The following is a 26,592-nucleotide window of genomic DNA, read 5'->3' as shown; positions in this document are numbered from 1 at the left end:
GTTGCAATGTTAGCATCCATGCATCTATTGGAGTGACAACACTTTTCAAATTCAAGAAGGAGGTGGATTTCATCTGAGCTCAAATGAGGATCCCTAAAAAGATATCCAAGATCCATGGTTCTAGAAGAAGAAGAATCAAGTATGGAAGAAGAGAAAGAATGAATAGAAGAAGGTAGACTATATGATAATAGGAGGACAAGAATCAAGAAGACATGAAGAAGAGGAATAATGGAAATGAGAGACTAGAAAGACATGGAAGATGAAGAAGAAAGAAGACCAAGAGTCATTTTGAGAAATTTGATACCATTTGAGATCATTTGAATGTTGAGCAACATGTAATAGCACTTGTAATGAAAATGTACTAGTTGATAGGATAACCCTAAAAAAAACATTGGTATCAGACTAGGATAGTAAAAGCACTAACTTGTCCAAAAGAGATGTGATGAGATAGAATTTTGCAATAGGCATAAACCAACACTGCCACAGAGGTGCTCACAACTTTGGGTGAATACCCTAGCACATATGGACCAGGAGGATGATTGACCCAAATTATAAATAATTAAAATTGATTTTTTTTTTTTTTTTTTATGAAAGTGTGGACAAGAAATTACTAAAACTCTCCAAGTGTAATATCAAAGGATCCAAGTGTATATCTTTTTCAATAAGGACAATTTCTATCTTACCAACTCCAAACAAGGTCTCTTGTGAAATCAATGACTACTAATTCAAGAGGTCAAAGCATAATAACCCATGGTGCAAAAAGGCTTTTAACAATGAGAAAAGTAGCCTAATCCAAATAGGACCAACCTAGGGAGACTCGAAATAATGGGACAACAAAGTTATTTGATCGTGAAGTCTCAACTCAGGAACCCAGATTTTGTTCATTTTAAATATCCAACTAGATGTATCAATAGATTCTTTATCATAAACCAAGCACGCAAGATAGAAAACATGGATTTCAAGCAAACAGTCTTCAAACAATGAACAAGGGGCAAAGCAACCTTGCACATGAGCAATCAAGTGACTTAGTTTATGCTAATCCCTAGGAGAGCTAATTGTGTATGTTCTCAAAGAGTTTCACAATCATTGCATACATCCCTAGAAAATAAAAGTTGGCCTCTCTAAGGTTTTTAGTAATGGTTTGACTCTGCAACTTTTATGATTCACAGGGGTGACCTCCAATCTCGGCGCACCGAGGTTTTGACACAGTCTGAGAACTTAATCTTCAAGAGCTGCTAGGGAGATCTGACAACCCACAATGAACCATACCCCATGGAGATTTCTTCCACGAGGACATTTATATAGCGATTGTTGCAACCACGGCAGAAGTGGTTATTACCGCTTGAGGTTCCGTCTGCAGTTTGCCCTGTATAGGGATTGTTTGCTATGGTTAACCCTCTCTAAAGGTGACCGACTCACAATAGTGGACCATAAGGGGACTTAGCTTTTAGATCCAAGGTTTTGACACCTTTTCACTTTTAGCCCAATCAAAGCAACCAGATTAATCCGACACGCTAACTAAGATTATCTCAAGATCTATGAAATCAACCCCTAGTGATCTATCAACCTCTCCGGAGAAAGGATGCCTCAATCACCAAGTTGAAGATCCATCTATCTAAGAGATTCTTAAAGTATCCTCCCCACCTACAAGGAATCCGTCTTTGAGAGGAGTTTCACTAGGAACTCACTCCCTCAAGATCTACGAATAATATTCATGGGGCCTAATTACTATGTGTGTACAGATGTTCATTCTCCAAAAGCAAATCTATCCAAGAATAATAAAAAAGCACAAGGTGGTACACTTAACGCTTTAACTAATGTAAGGTGAGTCCAAAGATGTGAAACACTTAACCCCTCACACAAGCCAAAACGAGTCCACAACTTAAAGATTAGTGAGTTCTAGAAAGCACAAGAGGGTTGCCAAGTGGAGCACTTAACACTTCTATCCTGTAGACCCATCCCCTTTAATGTGGCGCTGATCTTGCAACCACGGGGTGGAATGAGGGGTCGGTGGATTCAGCGAGTCCAATAACCCAATATAGCTATCTAAATCTATCACTAATAATCAAGCTTGCTGAATAAAAATCAATGGAGATTACAACCTAGTATCAATTATGCATGTGTTTGAAAAATAAAAGCATAAGCAAAACACACAAGCTAGACACATGAGAGGTTCATTTTAAAGTTCCAAATCAAAGTGTTATCAGCCAAAGAAGAATACCTGAAGTCCTTGCAACGCGCTTAGTAGATCTTACCTATTTTTAACAACTTTAGCACTTTTTTCCAATGAAATCATAACTTGCTGCTATGCTATTCCAAAAAAATCAGAAAACATAGAAAAACCCAAAACAGTGAGCAGTTAACAGAAAAAAATCAGAAAAACACGAAAATCCCTGCAAAAAAAATATGAATAACCTAGTCAACATGATTAGACCTTTTTTTTTGCTATGATTTTGAACCCAAAAATAGAAATGAAAAGAAGAGACCCCGGTAAAAACTAAAGAGCTTTCCAAAAATGTAAGAAATTTAAAAAAATTTCTTCATTTGTGCCCTAGGGACCCAATTTTTCAAAATAGGCCAGATTCATCAAATCGAGTTTTTGATCTTTAATACGGCCTCAAAATTCAAAACACAAAGAAAGAACCCCTATTAGAATTCAAAAAGCTTTCTGAAAATGTAAATTTTTCTAAAAAATACGCTGATTTGCGATCAGAAATGACTTTTTATGAAAAATAAAGAGAAATTCATAACTCGCGCAAATCATGTCAAAATGATCTAAAAATCGAACTGGGACATGTTGGGCACATAACCAACTCACAAAAAAAATTTCAGAACCAAACTCTAAGTGGTTTAAAAGATATGATTGAATCTTTAAACCAACTAGATTTTTTGCCTGCAAACCAATCTATATATGGGTTGGCCTTAAAACCAAAGTGAAAAATTTACAAGAGCACTTGATTAGATCCAATATGCTGCTGTAAAAAATCAGAGATGAAAAATAAAAGTAAATGGAGATAGAAACTTGATTCATGCCCCACGGTGGGCGCAAAAAATGTACACTCGAAAAGTGTCACACTCTAAACCCTTCTATCCAAACGATTCCATGAGTTTGGAATGCTTGGATGCCGGCTTAGAGCTCCCTATCCACGGAGTGCAAGAGAGTATATTTCAAGAATAAAAAGGCTCTCAGATGAGCCTTAGAGATACTCTTCTTGCTAGTAAACCATGCAATGGGAGGTTCCAAAGACAAGATGCAAGAATGCAAATGTCCCAAGGAGTTCCTCAAGGATGCAATGCAAATGAAGATTAAGCTAGAATGAGAATGTCAAATGCAGCTATGCTAAAACATGTATGAGAGTGTTACAATACCATTATTAAGCTATGTGAGATTAAGTTACATGTAAAAATGAAAGCTAAGCTAAGATGCTATGGTATGAGAGAATGTAGACAATAAATAGATGCTATGGTATGGGGCAAATGTATGCACCCAAAAATGGTCGCCTAGACTATGGGCCCCCATTATTCAATTTATCAATTTATCAAATTTTCTGAATCAATGGTTTGTAATATTTTATTAAATCAATTCAAATCAATTTCCTTGATCAAATTCGATTTATTTCATTTCTAAGATTGATCATCTTATTCCAAGTCTTATTTAATTAAAAGAAAATCTTCTCTTTTAATTAAATAAAATAAAATCTCCATTTAATTAAGAGAAAAACCTCTCTTTTAATTTAATTAAATATCTTCTATTTAATTAAAAAGAACTTGCTCCCTTTTAATTAAATAAAAATCCCACTTAAATATCTCTTTTGATGAAAAAAGGAAATAAAATAAATTTTTTTAATTTAATTTCTCTACACTTTAAAATGTGATCTAAGTGGGATTTATCTTTCTACTTTCTCCTCAACCACTCCTCTTTTCTAATTGGTGGAATCTTGTCTCACATGGAGGTGAGAGGCTTCTCACAACCAATATGGGATAATAGAGCTTGATCCATGTGAGACAAAATTCCACCAATGAGAAAAGAGGAGTGGTTGAGAAGAAAGTGGTGATCCATGTGAGACAAGATTCCACCAATTAGAAAAGAGGAGTGGTTGAGGAGAAAGTGAAAAGATAAATCCCACTTAGATCACATTTTTAATTGTAGAGAAATTAAATAAAAAGAATTTATTTTATTTCCTTTTTTCATCAAAAGAGATATTTAAGTGGAATTTTTATTTAATTAAAAGGGAGCAAGTTCTTTTTAATTAAATAGAAGATATCTAATTAAATTAAAAGAGAGGTTTTTCTCTTAATTAATTAAATGTGATGAACTATTTAATTAAAAGAGAGGTTTTCTTTTAATTAAATGGGGATTTTATTTTATTTAATTAAAAGAGAAGATTTTCTTTTAATTAAATAAGACTTGGAATAAAATGATCAATCTTAAAAATGAAATAAATTGAATTTGATCAAAGAAATTGATTTGAATATATTACAAACCATTGATTCATAAAATTTGATAAATTGATAAATTGAATAATGGGGGCCCATAGTCTAAGCGACCATTTTTGGGTGCATACACATATATATGTACATATATACATGTACATATGTACATGTATACATGTACATATGTACATGTATACATGTACATATGTACATGTATACATGTACATATGTACATGTATATATACATATGTACATATGTACATATATACATATGTACATATGTATATGTATATATATATATATATGTATATATATATATATATATATATATATATATATATATATATATACGTGTATATATGTATATATATGTATATATATATACGTGTATATATGTATATATATGTATATATATATGATATGTTTGTTGGCCACTTCAATTTTCAACCCTCTCCTTGATGACCCTCTCCCTCCTCAATTCGAAGGGAGAAACTAATTATCTTCTAACCACCTCGTTATGCATTGAGTAATTAGTTTGTTAGTCATAATCATATCAATTTTACCAAATCATCAGATTTAGTGATAAAGTAAAAGCATAATGAGACAAATCCCATGTCATTGAAACTAACATGTATACTTAAATATACATTTGAAAAAGACCTCAAAACAAAAATCCAAAGTACGACAATCCCTTACTAGTTCACTAAACAAGGATTAGTATATTTCAAAAACTACTAAATGCATCAACATAAATAACAAACTACTAAAGTCATAAAATGGTCCTAAATGCAACCTAACATCCAAAGCTCTAACGTAACAACCTAATTTTCAAGCAATTTTGGAAACAACAAATGCATCAAATTATCTACTGATTGTAAAAATCAACAAAGAATATGAGAAAATAAAGAGAAAAGCCCTTGAAAAGCCAAAAATAGGGTAAATAGACCAAAACGAACAAGCTTCCATGATTCTCTTATCAACGTAGAATGAGTGACCAAGCCTTATTGCATCGCTCTAGCAAGATGAATTTTAGAGATTTTTGGACATACAAATGTAGACAAACAAAAGCTTCCCTATAATAAGACTCAAAACCAAATGAAGTTGATTAATATGCATTTAATGAATACACAATTTATAAACTTAACAATAAGTAATATTCATCCTTAAAATATAACATTTCAAAAAAAATTATATTACAAAAATTAATTTTCTCCTTACTATTTTCATATCAAGCAATAGAATTTAAATAGATAATGTAGAGAAAATCTCAAAATTAGACAAACATTATTATTATTATTATTATTAATTTTTTATTGCACCAAATGAATGCAATAGTATTTCCGACATGGAAAATATATTCCAGTTCTCATGTCATTCAAATTTATGTGTTCCGCTTAGACTGTTGCATAGCGGAGGCCGAGCGAAGTACCTTAATGCTCTGCCCACAAAACCAACCATTTAAGAAATTGTTAAACAAAGAACTCATTGCATTTCCTGGTAATCTTGTGGGATGGTGATGGGTTTCCGTGAGGTACTACGGGGAGCTACTCATGTACTTGGTACGTAATTCATCTCTCCTCTACTGATAAGAAGGGATACCGAACACACTATTTGCCACTTCATATTGCTTTTTAACGCATCTGTGACACTTTTATAGAAGTGAGTCACTATTATCAGGATGATTGAAAATGTTCCATGCAAAAATGTCACTTCAATCTGTATGATCATTACCGGTTTTTTAAATTTCCGTCTTTTGTAGAATGGCAATCAACAAGTGGCATTCATTCGATAAATAAGTGCTCCAACATTTTCTCGTCTGGAGTATCATATTATAGAACTTCAGCAGATATTGTTAAAGATCGACCTATTCTAGTAAGTTACTATTTTATTTCGGAATGTCCTGGAAATGGTTTCATCGCTCTTTTGAAGTTTAAATCAAGTAGTCTACTTTGTTACACAAGTTTTTTCATCCCAGATTTGTATAATTTTGCAGGTTAGAGAGTTTATTCATTCTGTATTATATGATCCTCAATTCGGGTATTTTGCTACAAGACCCGGTGTAGTTGGAGTAATAGAAAATTCTATTCAATTCAATAAATTAGAAGGTATGCTATTGAATTATACTCCTGCCGAATAGAACTGTGCCCTTATATCTGTAGCTGTATCGGTATGCCAAACTACACTACACTGGTCTTTTCAACTCTAGTTTATGTCTTCGCAAATTTTCATATATATCCTAGACAATTTCTTTTTACATTCTTTTATTTTTTGTTCATGATATTGCAATTGCATGTAGTTCTGGAGCATATGACTACCCTATTATTGGTGTATGTTTCTTGAAGTGAACTTTACCCAATTTCGCCTTTGTAAGTGTAATGACCCGTACCAGTAGGCCACTAAACAAACCCTAAATTTAATACACTACTAAAATATATTTCTGAAATAAAAGAAATAGCAGTGCCAATGTATTCATTCAATGAAAATCAAATGTTTTTACAAATGATATGGCAAATTTCAGCACCAAAACATTATGACATAGCACATTACAAAGAAACCCTAACTGGCTGTATACAATTGAGAACTTGTTGCAACTATAGATTGAAATAAAGAACCTGGATTGATCAAATGGTGGAGACTGAATGCTGTAGATGATATGGTGAAAGTGCAACTCTACTGGAAACTCCAAATCAACAATTAAGCACAAATGAAAGGACTGAAATATCCTTCCCACAGCTGCAATAATTTAGGTGATCTCTCACACCCTCAAAATTGCGTACCAATTGAGAGTTTTCGTTCTCAATAGCCAATTGTGACTATTTGCAGAAAACCTAGGCTCCACAACGCACATAAGCAAAAATCAATAATAAAACTCGATGATAGACAATGAGCCCTCAATGCCTATTTATTCTTTTTTCCTTGATAGGTCGGCCTCCCTTTTTAATTTTTTCTCCGCTTCTTCCAGCAACCTCTAGAAGCTTTTTTTTTAATTTAATTTATAAAGTTACCTTATAATATATATTTTTTAATTGATAACTTTATAATTAATTCCTCCCAAAAAAAAATAAAAAAATGGGACATTACAGGTCCGCCCCTCCTAAAATTGCTTGGCCTCAAGAAATCTTAATGCTGGATGCTGCAAAATCACTTCTCCCTCCCAAGTAGCATCTTCAATAGGTAAATCTTTCCACTTAACTAGATACTCTCTGATTACTCTCCTGCGAAGCTGCTTCTCTCTACTATCCAGAATGAATTCTGGCACTAAGATCAATTTCCCCTCATCATCCAAGGGAGGTAATACTGCAGAAGGCATCACATTCTGACCCAATGCCTTTTTGAGGCGTGATACATGAAACACATTGTGCACTCGACTATCTGTGGGAAGCTCCAACTCATAAGCCATCTCACCAACTCGTTTGATGATCTTGAATGGTCCATAATAGCGTGGCTTGAGTTTCTCTGTACCACTCTTTTTGAGAGTGGACTGCTTATATGGCTGCAACATGAGGTAAACCATATCATTTACCTCAAAACTACGCTCAATCCTCTTCTTGTCTGCATACTGTTTTTGCTGGTTTTGAGCTCTAGCAATGTTGTTTTTGAGAGTAGCAACTATATCCTTACTTTCCTGTAATAGTTCACCTGCACGGGGTACTCGACTGTCTCCCAACAACAAATCTAAGAAACTAGGTGCCTCATAACCGTAAAGTGCCATGAAGGGTGTCATTTGTATAGTCATATGATATGTAGTATTGTAACAATACTCACAGAGATATATCCATTTGACCCAAGCTCGCTGTTGATCTGCCACATAATTCCTCAAATACCCTTCCACCCATTTGTTTACAATCTCTGTTTGACGATCAGTCTGTGGGTGATAATTGGTACTAGGTGTAAGCTCAGTGCCAGACAACCAAAATATCTCTTGCCAAAAGTGACTCATAAAGCGGCTATCCCTGTCACTCACAATGCTCCGAGGTAACCCGTGTAATCTAAAAATCTCCCTGAAGAAGACCTCTGCCACCTGAGTTGCTGAGTATGTAGTAGCGATAGGGAAGAAGTGAGCATATTTTGTCAGCCTATCCACCACCACATAGATACAATCACGTCCTTGGGCCGTAGGCAAGCCCGTAATAAAATCCATAGATTTGCACTCCCACTTCCTATCAGGAATAGGAAGTCGCTGTAGGAGCCCTGCTGGATAAGTGTGCTCTTGTTTGTTCTGCTGGCAAACATGACACTCATGCACATACTACAAAACATCAGCCTTAAGTCCCTTCCAAGTGAATTGTTCCCATACTAACCTGTAAGTCTTGAAATATACCCAGGATGGCCTGCTGTAGGTGAATTATGGAATGCTCTCAAAATCAACTGCTTCACTTTCGATCCTGGGACTAAGTAAATCCTGTTCTTGTAAATGATCAAATCATCTATGAGGGTGTATTTGCTGTCGATTGTTGTCCCCTCCACTATAGAAGAAGCCCACATGTCTTTGGCATATTCTGCTACAATCAAGTGTCGCCAATCCTCTAATATCTGAATCATAGAAGTGAGGTGTGGCCTACGGGATAAAGCATCTGCTACAATATTCTGTGTCCCCTTAACATATTTGATATCAAAATCATATGCCTGTAACTTACTCACCTACTTCTGCTGATGATCATTCAGGTCCCGCTGTCCCAAAAAGTGCTTCAAACTATTATGATCAGTTTTAATACAAAATTTGCTGCCCACAAGATACTGTCTGAATTTGGCCAAGGCATGCATGATGGCCAGCATCTCCTTATCATATATGCTGAATGATCTCTCGGCCTCTCTAAGTTTCCTACTCTCATAAGCTATAGGATGCTTGTCCTGCATGAGTACAGCACCAACTCCCTCTCCAGAAGCATCACATTGAAGCTCAAATGGCTTCGTGAAATCAGGCAATGCTAATACTGGGCATGCAGTCATTATTTCCTTGAACTGCATAAAACACTCCTGTGCCTCCCGAGTCCACACAAATGCCCCTTTCTTCAACAAATCTGTCATGGGTGCTGCATGTTGTGAGTAGCCACTAACAAACCTGCGATAGAATCCACATAGACCAAGGAACCCTCTTAACTGTGTAAGGTTCTCTGGTGGTGGTCAATCAGCAATAGCACAGATCTTTTCAAGATCCATTCATACTCCTTCCGCACTAATGATGTGTCCAAGATACAACAATTCTGTCATCCCCAAATCACATTTGGACTCCTTGGCATACAAGGACTCGCTCTGTAAAATGCTTAATACTGTCTCCAAGTGCTCTAAATGTTCCTGCCATGTTCTGCTATAGATCAAAATATCATCAAAGAACACTAGCACAAATTTCCTCAACTGATGGTGGAAGACCTTGTTCATAGTGGACTGAAAAGTGGCAGGCGCATTAGTCAAACCAAAAGGCATGACTACAAACTCAAAATGACCGTAATGACATCTAAAAGCAGTTTTTTCAATATCCTGCTCTCAAACTCTGATCTGGTGATAGCCTGATCTCAAATCAATTTTTGTGAAATAACAAGCCCCATGCAATTCGTTTATCAGCTCATCGATGCGTGGGATGGGATACTTGTTCTTTATAGTTCTCTTATTCAACACCCTATAATCAATACACATTCGTAGAGTTCCATCCTTCTTTTTTACCAAAACAACAAAAGATGCAAAAGGTGACTTACTTGGTCTGATGTGTCACATTGCTAGCAACTTGTTGATGGTCCTCTCAATCTCATCTTTGAGTCGTTTTGGGTGCCGGTATGGTGTGATCATGATAGGCTTAGCACCTTCCTCCAACTCGATAATGTGCTCAATACCTCTATCTGGTGGCCTGCCTGGTGGAATCTCACTAAATACCTTCCCATACTTGATTCTCAATTTTTGAATATTTGGATGATATTCAGTCTTATGTTTTTCCCCTTGGGTAGGCATCAAAGCACATATTGCTGCCCATTCTATATTATTATGCCTGGCTAATCTCTCCAACCGCCTAAATGAGATAGTCCTAACATCACCATTACGGATAGCCTTCAGCACATGAGTCCTGCCATCCACCACGAATCGTATCTCCATATCCTCTAATCTCAGGGTAACCTCCTTCAAAGAATGTAACCATTGCATCCCAAGTACTATGTCCATGTCACCCATGTTGACCACATGATAGTCCGCCTTAAACTCATAGTTGTTTAGGCGCAAAGGTAGATCTCGCACCATCCTATCACAACGAAGAGTATATCCATCAGCTACCTTAACTCTTAGTCCCTCGAACTCCTAGTAATGAGTCCACGCCTCTCCACAAATCGTGTATCAATGAAATTATGTGTGGCACCTTTATCCAACAGAGTAATAATCTTTTGTCTTGCCAAGACTCCTCGAAATCTGAAAGATCCCTCTCTTTGAATACTAGACAGACGTGCCTCTTGTAAATGTATTTCTGGAGCCTCTTTTTTCTCAGCACTATCTACCTCTTGTTCACCCTCTACCTCATCAGGATCCTCATCATGGTGCTCTGAGATGTCTGAATTTGAACCTTCATAATAAGCCCACATCACCCGGTTAGCCTTCCCCTTACGCTTCATAGGACAATCATGACCAAACTCATAGGGACCTTTGCAAAAGAAGCATAGCTTCTTCCTACGCAAGTCATTAAGTGTTTCCTTATCCCAAGGTGCAGCTAGCTTGTCTTTTGAGTCACTAACCTTCTCTTTACCCTTGCTGAATTCCCCTTTGTTATCTCTAAATGATGAAGAACCCTTTGAACTAAATCGGTTTGCTGGAGCTGCAAGTTCCTTACTGTGGGCTTTCTTCATGGCTTCCTGTAATGTAGGAGGATCAAAGGCCTCTACCCACCCCTTGAGTGGTTCAGTTAATCCCTCTATGAATAAAATGACTAGCCTCCTTTCTGAAATGTCAGGCATCATCACTGCAAGTTTCTGGAAGTCATTGATAAATTGTTCTAAGCCTCTTGACTGTCTCAACTGGGCTAACTCCCGGAAATATACTTCAGGATTTTTTTTATCAAACCTTTCTATCAATCTATCCACAAACTCCTGATAAGTGGTTACCTGATTGTGTTGCAATGTGATCATGCCATGTGTCCACCAATCATGTGCTGCCCCATCTAAGTGTAAAGTGGCATACTTGAGTGCTTCAATTTCTGTCATAGTCTTCAGAGATAGGAAAGTATCCACCTTATGAATCCAAGCACGAGTAGTCATTTTTCCACTGCCATCAAATGTGGGTAATACCAACTTGTTGGTGACCTGTTGCAACTCACTGTGTTTATCTACTTGCTTCTGCCTGGCAGCTCTATAGTTTAGGTACCTGTCAAATGTCCATCCATCCTGTACATATTCTGGTAATGAGTCCCACTCATTCCTTGCTCTTCAAAGTTCATCTACAATATCTGTTACCATAGCATCAGGTGTGTGTGCTGGAGTTTCTTCTCTAAATGTAGGACGTGTGGGTCTATCAGCTGTTCTAGACCGTGTCCTATGTTGTGATCCTGCTATGCTTCTGTCATCCTGATCATGATTATTTCTCCTATTTTCCCCAATCAAATGTTACATCATAACCATCATTGCCTATGTACTTGCCTCTATTGACTGTAGAAGCCTCTCCTGTTGCTGTAAAGTCTCATCATCTCGCACAATTCTGGATGGGCTTGGAGAATGTCTCTTAGCCATATTCTTAGTTATGCTGGTTCCTTTGTAAACTAAATTAAATGGTGGCTGGGTAACCCTATCAGGGTGGCAGGAAACCGCTCTGATACCACTGTAATGACCCGTACCAGTAGGCCACTAAACAAACTCTAAATTTAATACACTGCTAAAATATATTGCTTAAATAAAAGAAATAGCAGTGCCAATGTATTCATTCAATGAAAATCAAATGTTTTTACAAATGATATGGCAAATTTCAGCACCAAAACATTATGACATAGCATATTACAAAGAAACCCTAACTGGTTGTATACAATTGAGAACTTGTTGCAACTATAGATTGAAATAAAGAACCTGGATTGATCAAATGGTGGAGACTGAATGCTGTAGATGATATGGTGAAAGTGCAACTCCACTGGAAACTCCAAATCAGCAATTAAGCACAAATGAAAGGACTGAAATATCCTTCCCACAGCTGCAATAATTCAGGTGATCTCTCACACCCTCAAATTTGCGTACCAATTGAGAGTTTTCGTTCTCAATGGCCAATTGTGACTATTTGCAGAAAACCTAGGCTCCACAACGCACATAAGCAAAAATCAATAATAAAACTCGATGATAGACAATGAGCCCTCAACGCCTATTTATTCTTTTTTCCTTGATAGGTCGGCCTCCCTTTTTAATTTTTTCTCTGCTTCTTCCAGCAACCTCTAGAAGCTTTTTTTAAATTTAATTTATAAAGTTACCCTATAATATATATTTTTTAATTGATAACTTTATAATTAATTCCTCCCAAAATAAAAATAAAAAAATGGGACATTACAGTAAGACTCTAATAATCCAAAAGCTTAGACAAAAATAATTTTGAAAGGTCATAAATAAGAAAAGGAAAAAATTACTTCGCCCTGCATTCCAGGACAGCTATAGCGCTTAAAACAGAAGAGAGAATAAATCTTACATAATATTGAAGTTGGTTGCAGATTTATACCTGAAAACTTACCACAACTGCATGAAGTAAATTTAATATGAGCAAATTCATCGTTGAAAGCTTACTGACATAATTCAAGAGAGCATCCTGGTAATAGAGATGGATAACATGGACTATGGATTCAAATAGTGGTAGGCAAATTCATACACTATGACAAGAACCCAAATGTTGATGGAGCAAATGACTTTGTCTAGATAAACTGGATTATGTTTTTTGAATATTAGTGACATTCGAGGTGATAAATGTTGGGATTTAGCCAACATCAGATTGCACAACCACCTTCTACAAGTGAGACCAAATTAGCACAAATAGCGATATCTATCATTCAAAAATGAGTGTGTAAGTAATGTACATAGAGAGCCTCACATATATAGGTAAGGATAATATGTTGAGAAGGTAGGAAACAACTACTGACTATTCCTCCAAACATGGAACACTTGTGAGCTCACTTGACAAGTGTTTGAGCAAGTGGCAAGTGCATATGCACTAGGTGTCTGCTAAGGACACATGTCTGAACTAGATGAGGTGAGACAAAAATCGTGAAGTCCCTAAGTGGAGGAGTTTAAGTAAGTACATAGGGAGTTTTGCATACATAGGGAAGGATAATAAGCTCAGAAGGTAGGAGACAATAACAGACCATTCCTCCTAACATGGAACACTTGTGAGCTCACTTGAGAAGTCTGTAAGTGACAAGTTCATATGCACTAGGTATCTCACTAAGTAAGGACACATGTCTCAACTAGATGAGGTGAGATAAAATTCAAAAAGTCCTTAATTGGAGACTTAAGCAATGTGAATAGGACTATCTCTAGGTATGCTATTAGCTAAATAGTTTGATAGTCACTGTATACAACAATAACCCCCACCCTTGAGTGTAACATAGTGAGTAATGTATATAATGATGATGGGTCCTAACTAATAGCCATATTAGGTACCCATGTACTCATTTCTCATAAAATAGAGTAAAAGACAAAACTAGTGGGAATGAGACTCTTCTTTAAAAGAGAAGTGATACAATGTAAATGCACAGGGAGATAGGTCACAGAAGGAAGGATTCATGATGACCCCTCAATGACTTCTTCCACAATGTACAATGAATGTTCTCCCCTCAAGAGAGAAAGAAAAGACTACGTGGCAAGCCCCTAAGGTGGTGCTCAAATGCTCCAAGTGTTATCCTATTGGAAAAAAAGAACTTTTGTGAAGTGCCTCTGGATTGTCATGCAATAGTTGATGATGAATAGGAATAAAAGATGCGATGTCTTGCTGAATCTTTGGATGCTCTCTTTGAAGCACCTTTAAACTCGATGCAAGAATTATAAAGAAGACTGATGTCCTCAATGAATTCTTCCAAATTTGTAGCATTGTAAAACATGTATGATTATCTTGTTGTAAGGAATCATTGATGCTTTCTGTGAGGCATTTCTGGATTCTTACATAGCAACAAGTGATGAGATTGCAATGCATGTCATAGGACTACATTGCTAATCTACAAATGATGTAGTTCTTAAGAAGGTTTGGAAGTGCTCAAAGGCACGACCTCACAGAAGTGCTAAGAGGCACAACTCAAGATAACTTTTCAAGAGGAATATTATTAATGGAAATTTGGAATTCTTCCAAATTTATAGCATTGTAAAACATGTATGATTATCTTGTTGTAAGGAATCATTGATGCTTTCTGTGAGGCATTTCTGGATTCTTACATAGCAACAAGTGATGAGATTGCAATGCATGTCATAGGACTACATTGCTAATCTACAAATGATGTAGTTCTTAAGAAGGTTTGGAAGTGCTCAAAGGCATGACCTCACAGAAGTGCTAAGAGGCACAACTCAAGATAACTTTTCAAGAGGAATATTATTAATGGAAATGTGGTAGTATTCATGACATGACTCATGGAAGTGCTCAAAAGAATGACTTAAGATACCCCCCTTGATTCAATATTAGGTGACTCCCCAATTGTTTTTTGCACTTCATAACTTAATTGGTTTACAAAACATTAACTTTTGCCAACAATGGCACTCAATTTTGAGCTACCAACTAAAAGTTATTAAACACAATTTCTTGTAAAATAACCTATTTTAATACATTTTCACTGATTTTTTTTTTTTCTAAGATGAAAGTGGACATGGGCTTCCAACTTGTTGGAATTGGCACGAAAAATGGATTCCAATGACTATGATTTTGTCATGTTTTGCCTCCATGGGCGAAAATTATGACAAAAAGAAAATGTTTTCCCCCTTTTCACGAAATTAATATGAGCTGACAGTGAGCTTTGACAGCTAAGGCTTAACATTTAAACGCTAATGGTTGGTTTTTAAACTACCATTTATGGGCATAAATTACATAAAATGTGAGTAAACAACAATGAATGCTAGTATTGTTGTCACTATAATGTACAACTTGAGGTTTTCTTGGTCAAGGAGATGTGGAGGGGAGTTGTAGCTAGAATATGGTGCTAAAAGGAGTATTCTACTCAACAACAATGGACTCGATGCTAAGGGCTAGGGGCACTCTGAAGATGGATTGGCATTTGGAAGTCTGCATGTGACAATTTTTTGCCAGGTTGCTTATACCTTAGAATCACCTTCAAAACCTGTGAATCAAGGTCCAATTGCCTCCTTCAATGTCAATTACCTCTTCCTTATTTTGGAGTTTGTTGGAAATGATTTACCATGTGAAGAACGCAAGGTGTGACCCCTTCCTATGGTGCTGTGGCCTGTTGTCTTCCTGAACTCAACTAGCCAAGTTTGTAATTTCCAATGACATACACTTTGGGCAACTTCAGTAGCAGCAGCTCTGTATAGTGGCACGTGGCAGTCAACAAAGCCAATCTGTAGTGAAGAACACATAAAACTTGATATGCAAACTATAAGCACCATGCTGAATAGAAGTAAGTTGCCCAGGTATATGAGCATGATGAAAGATACTCTACAGACATTTCTGCTCAACATTAGATCCATTCAACAAAAAGGTTGATTGCAAGTATATAGATGTTGAGCATTGAAAGAAAAATTTCAACAAACTTCATGCCTTCACTTGCTAGATTGGGGCCTAAAAACAAATTAGTCAGTGGTCTTTGTGGTAGGGTGCTACCATGTAGGCTTGAGCTGGAGATGTAGAGTTGAGATGGCATATGGGACCACATGGGGCCTGAAGGTGTGTGTGCCCTAGGAAGAGAATTCTCACAAGCTAAGAAACTAACAAATAAGTTGTCAAAACTTGATAAATCTAAACAAAGGCCTCACCTTTCTTGCACATATCTCTACTAAATTATGTAATGTTCCGTTTCAGATCTTTAACCGAGGGGAAACAAAAATCAACCATTCATACTATGCAAGAAGGGCTGTACATGTATCACATCAAGTTGGGAGGGATGTGGCAAAGGCCGTACGGTGTAGGAGGAAGTCTGCATTTGAGTTCTAGATGCCGTACGAACTGTTGTTGAGTGATAACAGTACAGTGTATGAGAAGTCCATACAGTGTGCACCCAAAAGCCGTACGGGATGTAGCCGAGTGATGACTGTACAATAGGTGCCGAGGAATGTGAAACTGTACGGTGGAGAGGTGTTACTCTGGATGTACGGTATAGTGCCGAATAGTAGGAAGAAGTTTGGCTGTATGGAGTGCTTGGAAGGGGGGTTTACTTGGCCGTACGGTGTGCCTAAAGGATAATGAATGGCTCGTACGATGTGCCCGTAGGAGAATGGATGGAGGAGTAGATAGTTTGAAGGGGTATGGGGGAATGACCAAGTAGGCCGTGCAATAGGCTGTACGAAGAGTGGAGGAAAACAAGGTAGGTACGGGGTGTGGGGGAAGAATGCTTGGGAGAGTGAAGGCTGTATGGCAAAGAAGGAATTGCATAGGAATGTTCAGATGCCACACAAAACAATGATGAATGCAAACTCGTTCATACAAACACAAGTAGATCAGATACAAGATTAGAGACTTGAATAGAATAATTCCTCCAATATATGCCGAAAGATGGTGCTCCGATTTGCTAGATCTGAGCGAAGTATTACATGCAACAGCGGAATAGGGTGAGGGTTGAATCCCACCGAAACCGCATGAGCCAAATACTTCCGGAATGGCGAATATACAGAGAACTCCAGCAGGAATTTGCAGTACAGAGAAAATAATCCCAAAAACATGCCTCCAGACTACCTACAAACCGCGCTTAAATACTCGTCGAGAAACTTTTCGAGGGTGTACAAAGATAGCCGACGGCGACACAAATTACGGAAACAAAATAAAAATGGGTTCAAGATACATTAAATCAGTCGGCCCATTGCAAAAGTTTGATTTATTATTTATTTTATAACGGGAACATTACAATCCTCCTGTCCCCAAATTTGCTTGTACTCAAGCAAATGCAAACCCGGTTCTAAGAAACCTTTCATAATTAGCTCCTTCAGTTCCGAGTCAGGCACCAAGTAAATTTTCTCATTGAGGTAAATGATATCATCAATAACCTTGTATCTTTCATCATGTGCATAACCATCCATCAACACACATGCAAAAGTGTTCTTGGAATACTTAGCCAATAGATGAGCCTGCCACTTATCCAAGGAATGCGGTGAGGTGTTGACTATCTTGTTTTTACTTGCAGCGTCTGGGGCCAAATCCTGTTTAAAAATTGCCTCCATCTTCTTGATTGTGAGTTCCCTCGATCCTTTATTTGACATTCCTCTTAACAACACCTTCTTGCCCTCCGTCTCGAATGAAAAGTCCATCCTTTTGAAACTTTGAGTGTACTGGTCAAGAGTTTCCAACCACTGGATGCCCAAAATGATATTAGTATCAACCAAATCTATGACAAATAAATCATCTGCCAGGGTATAGTTTCCCATGGAAATTTGTAGCCGTGGGATCACATGAGTGCAAGGTAACAAGGTTCCTCTTGCAACCTTAATCTCAAATCCTCTGTGCTCAACTGCGTGCAGGCCTTTACTAGTGACCAAAAATGAATTGATGAAATTGAGTGTGGCGCCGCTATTAATCATGATTGGGACTCATTTTTCGTGAAGTGTGCTGTGAACTCTGAAGATACATCCTCTAGTTGATGTAGTGAGTGTAGCAATGGAACCCCCTTTTTGTATTAGGGCATTTATTCTCTCTTGCTAGGTAATTTCTTTGTCAGTCACTGCAAGTATTTGTTCTTCATCGTCATCAGGCATCACCTCAATGTAGTGAATCTTTCCCTTTCCGAGGCAGCGATGACTAGGACCTCATAGTTCTTTGCATGTGAAACAGAGCTTTTTCCTCCAGAGTTCTTGCCAAGAATCTTCATCAAACTGAGGTTTTTTCTGAATTGGCTCCTTGTCTTTGTCTTCTTGTGGGGATGGTGTTGGTGTAACTGCGTGAGTTTTGGAGGAAGATGCGGCCATGTCACATATCTTCTTAATAGCTTCGTTGAGTGTACCCAGGTTGAACCCTTTGATCTAGCCTCTTAAAGGCTCTCTCAGTCCATCCATGAATAACACAATTCAACGTCTTTCAGAGATGTCTGTGACTAATACTGACAGCCTTTGGAACTTAGTGATATAGTTGTCTACCGTGCCTGTTTGCTTTAGCTGAGCTAGATCTTTGAAGTTTAGCTCAGGATCCTTCCAATTGAAACGATCAATGAGTCTCAGTAAACTCAACATAAGAGGTCACTTGGTCATGACTGACAATGACCAGTCCATGATGCCACCACTCATGCACCACTCCTTCAAGATGAAGTGCTGCGAACTTGATTGCTTCCTCTTCGGGCATTGGATTGAGTTGGAAATAGGTATTTGCCTTTAGGACCCACGACTATGCAGTAATGACTCCAGATCCATCAAATGGCGATAAGTTCACCTTTTCGATCTTTCTCTTGAGATCATCATTAAAATAACCGCGATTTCCTCCGCCATAATATCTCATTCTTAGATCAACATAGTCTCTGTAAGATATATCTCCTTCCATAGTTGCGTTCCGTCATTTTTCTCGAAGTTTTTCATGCATTTCCTCAAAAGTGGCCTCTCTTCCTTTGTGTGGTGCTTCCGTCCTTGGAAGGAAGATGGGTATCGAGGGTCAAGAGCGAGAGGATTGAAAGTTTGTCCTTCTTTAACAGAATTGTCACTATGCCCATTTTGTTCTCTTGTTGTCTTTCCCTCGGCCAATTTTTGTAGGTTTCCTGCATAAGCCTTTGGGTTTCGTTGATTTGCATTTGATTTCTGTTCAACTCTCTAAAAGATTCATGAGTTCTGTCATAGGATCCTGATGATCTGCCATTCTATCAATAGGGTTATTTCGTCTTCTCCTTCGAGTATAAACTTGCATTCACTTCCACAGGCAGGCAAGATCAAAAGCTCTGATACCACTATAATGTCCCATTTCAGATCTTTAACCAAGGGGAAACAAAATCAACTGTTCATACCATGCAAGAAGGGCCGTACATGTATCACAACAAGTTGGGAGGGATGCGGCAAAGGTCGTACGGTGTAGGAGGAAATCCGCACTTGAGTTCCTGATGCCATACAGACTGTTGTTGAGTGATAATAGTACGGTGTATGAGAAGTCTGTACAGTGTGCACCCAAAAGCCGTACGGGATGTAGCCGAGTGATGCCTGTACAGTATGTGTCAAGGAGTGTGAAACTGTATGGTGGAGAGGTGTTACTTTGGATGTACGATATAGTACCGAACAGTAGGAAGAAGTCTAGCCGTACGAAGTGCCTGGAGGGGGGGGTTTACTTGGCTCTACGGTGTGCGTGAAGGATAATGAATGGCTTGTACGGTGCCTGTAGGAGAATGGATAGATGAGTAGATAGTGTGAAGGGGTATGGGGGAATGACCAAGTAGGCCATGCAATAGGCCGTACGAAGAGTGGAGGAAAACAAGGTAGGTACGGGGTGTGGGGGAAGAATGCTTGGGAGAGTGAAGGTCGTACGACAAAGAGGGAGCCGCATGGGAATGTTTAGATGCCACACAAAACAATAATGAATGCAAACTCGTTCATACAAACACAAGTAGATCAGATACAAGATTAGAGACTTGAACAGAATAATTCCTCCAATATATGCCGAAAGATGGTGCTCCAATTTGCCATATCTGAGTGAAGTATGACATGCAACAACGGAATAGGGTGAGGGTTGAATCCCACCGAAACTGTACGAGCCAAATAGGGAAGATCTTTCACTTCCAAAATGGCGAATCTATAGAGAACTCCAACAGGAATTCGCAGTACAGAGAAAATAATCCCAAAAAGCATGCCTCCAAACTACTTACAAGCCGTGCTTAAATATCCATCGCGAAACTTTTCAAGGGTGTACAAAGATAGCCGCCGATGACACAAATTACGGAAACAAAATAAAAATGGGTCTGAGATGCATTAAATCAATCAGTCCATTACAAAAGTTTGATTTACTATTTATTTTATAACGGAAACATTACAAATTATTATGTACGAAGGTACTAGTGTTGGCATTTGACAAAGATGACGGGGAGGTGGTAATGGCATGGCATTGTCATTGCTGGCAACAAGGTCATGCAACACGTGTGGGGCATTATAACAAGGCTGAATGGAAGGATGCTAATTAGGGTAACTTATATGTTCTTAATTCATTAAGTCATGATGGAATAGGTGCAGTGCATGCTATGGTACATGGTCATGAACATAATGTCTAGACATGTTTATGCTACTTCTACAATTGCACATGATAAACATAAGTATGGTGCAAGTTATGGCCAGTTTGGTGAATAGAGGAAACTGGTTCATTGTGTAGGAACATAGAAGATAATTTGATTGGTATACTCAACAGGATTGTAATCAAGTTGTGTTGTTGGAGATATAGGATCCTGATGATGTTAATGAGTTGTTGTTGCAACTACGCATTACTTGGTAATCAATAAATGATGTTATTGGATTTTGATGTTTGACAGAGAGTGCAATGAAGATCAATGAAGAACAATTAGTTAGATTGTTGATCAGTAAAGACAAGTTGTTTGTGGAATTGATCGATAATGTAGGACACATGAGGACATGTCAATGCTCATGTGGAAAGTTAGGTATGACTTGTATTGGTCGAGCTGGTCAAAGATTCATGAAGAGGTGCATGAACTTAGGGAAATGTAATACATTTTGACTTTCTTGTCAAATCGATGCAAGCTAGAGATTGTTTCCAACTTGCTTGGAGGACTTGTAAGGAGCATAATTTGAATTTCTGACAAAGTGTTAAGTTGGTGGAAAACCCTAATAAAGGGAATGTACTAATAATAGTTTATGCATGAAGAGAAAAGTGAAAGTAGAAGAGATGACAAAAGAAATCACGTGTGCGGTAATTACAGACTGTGAATCAAGGAGTGTGATTCAGGATAGGAGTTAATCTGCATGTGAGGAAGAAGTGAGCTTAATTGGATCTGTTCAAGCAAGACATTGTTGCTATTTGTTAGGTCATTTTACTTGTTGTTCCCTAATAGTTGCGGTAGGCTAAATCCTTTAACAAGGTCATGCTTAAAGTTGCGAGTAGGATCTTTAACAAGATCTGAAGGTTAAATCCTTTAACAGGGTAACACATTAGCTTGTGTTTTGAATCTCTTCTAGTAAAGTAGTCTTTAATAGGACTTTCTTGCTCCTAATAGGGCTAAGATACTCCTAACTGGGTATGCCTTTAACAAGGTGATTGTGATCATTCCTAATAGGCCATATTTCATAGAGCTTAGTAAAATATTGTGGGTTCCATCCTCACCGTGGTTTTTCCCTCCAACAAGGGTTTTCACAATACCAAGATCTTGATGCCTTTTGTTAAACTGTGTGGATGTTGGATGTTATAGTATTCTACATTATTTTCAGTTTTGCATGTTGGTTGTTTGGGAATCTCTTAAGTTTATTTATTAGATTTATTATTGCATTGAATCAGCGCCACCTCTCAGTGCCTATTTATACTAACAACTAGTGGTGTCTAGAACATAGGTTGAAGCCATCAAATAAAATACGCCCCTTTACGTGCAATCACCATGGTCAGGCTTGCTCATTGAAGTGCTTATCAATGGAATGCTTAGCACAGAAGATGGATCTACAAGTTGTGAATGCCATTCACAGTGCAAGCAATAAATGGAATTCTTAGTGTAAGGATTGCAATGCCTCTACAACACTTTGCCTGCAACAACATTTGAAACCTTCTAAGCAGAAGATGCCAAGAATTAGCAACAAGCCAAATACCCCAAAGTAGGTTTCGTGGCTTAAAAAACCACTTGTAAAATTGCAAATATTGGCTCAAATAGGAAATGGGCAGGGAATTATTTGATCTTTGCTAAAATATTTTCTTTTTTGCCCAAACATTTGTACAAAATGGAGTTCCATGTAATTTATACGAGCTTTTTTTTGTGCCAAAACGAAGTTACTGTTATTCACCAACTTTGGATTCAACTGCGATGACAATTTGACTCAATGACCCTCTATGATAGAGCTATGTATGGAATCACTTAGATGTGAGAATGACTTGCAAACAAGGCTCTGATACCATGTTGAGATTTAGATAGAATCAAAATGTGTGACAACCTTCTACAAGTGAAACCAAATGAGCACAAATAACAATAGCTATCATTTATGATGAGAGTGTAGTACATACAGAGCCTTGCAATATAGGCAAGGATAATGAGATGAGAAAGTAGGAGACAATAATTGACTACCTTCCAAATATGGGACACCTTTGATCTCACTTGACAAGTGTGTGAGCAAGTGGCAGATGTGTATGCACTAGTTGTCTCACTATGTTAGGGCAAATATCTCAACTAGATGAGGTAAGACATGTTAAATTTGTAAATCAGAATATAGAAATGCAACAAATGAAATCAAATAACACAAAATAACATATAGCACTACTCAGTTATCTTGGGAAAAACCCTCCTGCTCGAAGGAAACAACCCTGCCTACAAACAAAGATCTCTTTATTCAGAATTTCAAAGCAATAAAGAACTTCAACTAATGACTGATGTCTTCAATTAGACAATCAATAAGCCTGCCCTTTTAAATTTTAACAAATATTTTGGAGTCCTCCGATAAAACTGATTACAAACACAATATACTCAATTTAATGATTCACAAAACCAATTCACTGTTCAAATAATACAAAAACAATATATCTCTGCATATACATGAGGCTCTGCACAAAAAACACTAAAATGCAAGTCACTCAAAATTTCAAGTAAACATGGTAATATATCCAAAATAGCATTGAAGGCCCAAGACTTTTGTCTTCATTACTAAAGAAAAAAGAATAGATGCCACATCATAGAAGAGCCACTCTTGAATGCCAAGCAATTGCTGTTATAAAACATCCGCACCCATAAAAGAAGGAACCAATGCCTTAAGAAAGAGAAATTATAGATGAAACATGGCAGCTGAGTCATAGGAAAGCCATATAATATGCTAGCATAGAGATGCGATAGCATAGTGCCAAGAAATATTATAATGGTGCTAGGAAACACGATGACAACATACTTATGGTGCCAAGTGACCATAATTATTTCCAGTGAACAATAAGCAACAAGGAAAAACATGATGCTAATGAAACACGCTAAACTAAGGCAAGGAGATGAATCGCCACAAAATGAAGCCTTTTGAAATGATATCACACACTAAAAACTAGAGAATAGAAGGTCAAGCAAGGAAGATAGTGAATTGCATAACTTTGATGGAAGCAATAGAACAAATTATCACGGGTACAATGATCTCTGTTACAGCTATTAAATTTGACACTCCCTCTTAGCAAGAGAGAGATCTTCAATATGCCATCACATGACAAGTACACATAGCTGCAATAAAAAATATCAACAAAATCTCATCATATATATTTTTAATATAAATTTGTTATCTTAGCATAACAACACTCACCATAGCTACACCCAGAGGGTGAAACAGAAAAACAAAAGAAACTAAGTCATGAAGTCACACATAATTTCTACCATGGCTACTCCCAGAGGGTAGATTCACCATAGCTGCTCCTAGAGGGTGGAACAAGGGCTTTCACCTCAAACTTCTCTCGCAAGGAAGAATGCACAAGGGATTTCACCTCAGACTTCTCTTGTAGAGAAAAACTCATTAATAAGGGATTTTTGTAATGACCCCTTATAAGTTCTTACTTAATTTGTCCTAAACTTCCCCTTTTAGAGTTTGGTTCATACTTAGGGATGGTAGTTTATAATGTTTCAAGTTAAGAGAATGTTAGTTCTCACTAACTACCATATGTCATCATATCCAAAAAAAAGACATACTTAAGCTTAAATTCCTTAATCCTCTCCTAATCACTAACCCTAAGGCAGATGGATACTATTGCTTGAATATGGAAATGATCAACTGGCAGCTCCCTCATGATTTTCATTTATATTGGGACTCTTTTGCCCCATTGTGATCGGATCGCTCCTTCCCTTGTGCAAAGTCCCTATCCCCTTGCTTGTGTTAATGAGTGATTAAAGAATTAGGTTAGTATATATTATTTCTTTATATCACAAATATATGTTAGATTTAATGTTTCTAAATAAATATCCAAGTTCATAATATATTTAGCAATTAACATGTTTAAACCTTGATTCCTTACTTCTCTCCTAATCTAACCGTAAGAGAGGGTGGATTTACTTGTCACAGGGCGCTTGACACCAATACATTGTCTGGAATTACTCTACCTTTCCCTATACTACACCAACTACCAACTCTAAGTAATATAGCAAGAGAATAATGATTACAATATGCATATACCAATACCTCTTGTATATGTTCGTGTAATATATACCATACATATGGTTATGATTTCATCATTATTGACATGTTTATTTTTATACATACATACATACATACATACATACATACACACACACACACACATATATATATATATATATATATATATATATATAATCCCTTATTGTTATTGTGTGTACACATCTTAGTATACACTTAAGTCACCTTGATAGGAATTGGCCCTCTTTCAAAAAATCACCACACTTCATAATTATAGTCCTTTTGAAAATTCACAACTTTTCATAATCACAATTATTTCAAAAAGTGACAAACCTTCATAATTGAAACCCTTTCAAGAGGTCACAACCCTTCAAAATCGTAACCTATTTGAAAAGTCATAATTACAATCCATTTGAAATTCACAACCCTTCATAATTACAATCCATTTAAAAAGTCACAACCCTTCATAATCATAATCCATTTGAAAAGTCACAAACCTTCATTATCATAATCCATTTGAGAAGTCACAACCCTTCATAATTACAATCCATTTGAAAAGTCACAACTCTTTATATTTTGAATTCTTTCAAAAATTCACATCCTTTCATCATTGTTGCCTTTCCAACAATTCACTTCCTTATTTTCTTCACATTCCTTTCCTCCTCATTAACTCTTTTTTTTTCCCCTCTTCCCCCTTTCCTTTCAAATGAGCTCTCTTCCCTCTTATAGCTTAATTTGAAGGATTCACATCTCTTTATTACATATCTCTTGACCTTTTGTTAGAGTTAATTAGCTTATATTAGTTTATATTATATTATTTCTTTACTTATTTTATGTTTATTATCATCTATTACTAAATCCTTTTAAGAAAGGTAACATACTTTCTACAATAGTGTCTCTTGTTGTTAATTTTATATTTTATTTAATTATTATCTAAATAATAATAATAATATTTATTATTATTTTTTAATATTTGAATATTAATTATAATAAATGATTTTATTATCATTATTTAATTGATTATTATTAAAAATCTATCTTAAAATGGAGACATGACAGTTTACCTTCCCAAATTTGCTTGTCCTTAGTGAAATTGAATGTTCATAGAGTCTAGTACATAAACCTCCTTCTAAGGGCATCAAAATCAATTTTGATCTTTGATCAACTTTGCCTATAAATTTGCATCTTTGGCATCAGGTTCCAGACCCAAAATATAAATTAATATACATGAATATATGAAGATATAAAGCATACACAAGGTATACGCATAGATTGAAAGATCCCTGATGGATCTCTTCCGCTGATCTGCTGTAATTTTATATTTTTAAATTTGTCTTCCCTGTTTATTAAAATTTTCTTGCAGAGCTAGACAGAAGTTGTAGAAGGGTTTGATTGTTTTATATTTTTGATGATTTTTCAATAAGTAATAACAGAAGTACAATAACATGAACCAGTTCTGAGAATGTATTCCAAATACATTTAAAGCAAAGTTGCTTCAAGCAGATTTTTTTGAATATACGCCTAATATATAACTAGATGAAGTTTTACAATAATATCCAGATGATTACAACCAAGAATAAAGCCAACCTGAAGGCGTGAAAGTGAAATATGAGCCCCGAAGGAAGCTACGGCCAGAATCTAGCTCTCAAATGTTGTACCTGGAAAAGTAGATGGCTGCCAGGCGCGACCGTACAACTGCAAAGTGCCCACATGTGGGTAAAATACTCAAACCCCAGTTAAAATTTTGACTCAGTACTGCGTTCCCCAAAAGAAACAATGCACAATCTCCAAGATG

The 26,592-nt window shown here is 36.9% G+C and overlaps 1 protein-coding gene across 2 annotated transcripts in view; it reads left to right on the top strand.

Moving 5' to 3' along the window:
• The first annotated feature begins 5,797 nt into the window (after positions 1-5,797).
• LOC149578686 (NADH dehydrogenase ubiquinone complex I, assembly factor-like protein (DUF185)) overlaps positions 5,798-26,592 on the top strand; it is a 240,448-nt gene continuing 219,653 nt past the window's right edge. For both annotated transcript variants that reach the window (XM_089831076.1, XM_089831071.1), the window contains exons 1-3: positions 5,798-5,993; positions 6,194-6,306; positions 6,428-6,539. In XM_089831076.1, the coding sequence (XP_089687202.1) occupies positions 5,945-5,993; positions 6,194-6,306; positions 6,428-6,539 (274 nt within the window). In that variant the 5' untranslated portion in view covers positions 5,798-5,944. The remainder of the gene's footprint in view (positions 5,994-6,193; positions 6,307-6,427; positions 6,540-26,592) is intronic.

The sequence above is a fragment of the Cupressus sempervirens genome, chromosome 1, assembly GCF_028749045.1.
Source record: "Cupressus sempervirens isolate cs-2001-9-10 chromosome 1, ASM2874904v1, whole genome shotgun sequence".
NCBI lineage: Eukaryota > Viridiplantae > Streptophyta > Pinopsida > Cupressales > Cupressaceae > Cupressus > Cupressus sempervirens.
Note: the sequence above shows the minus strand (reverse complement) of the source record. Positions and strands in the feature narration are given on the sequence as shown.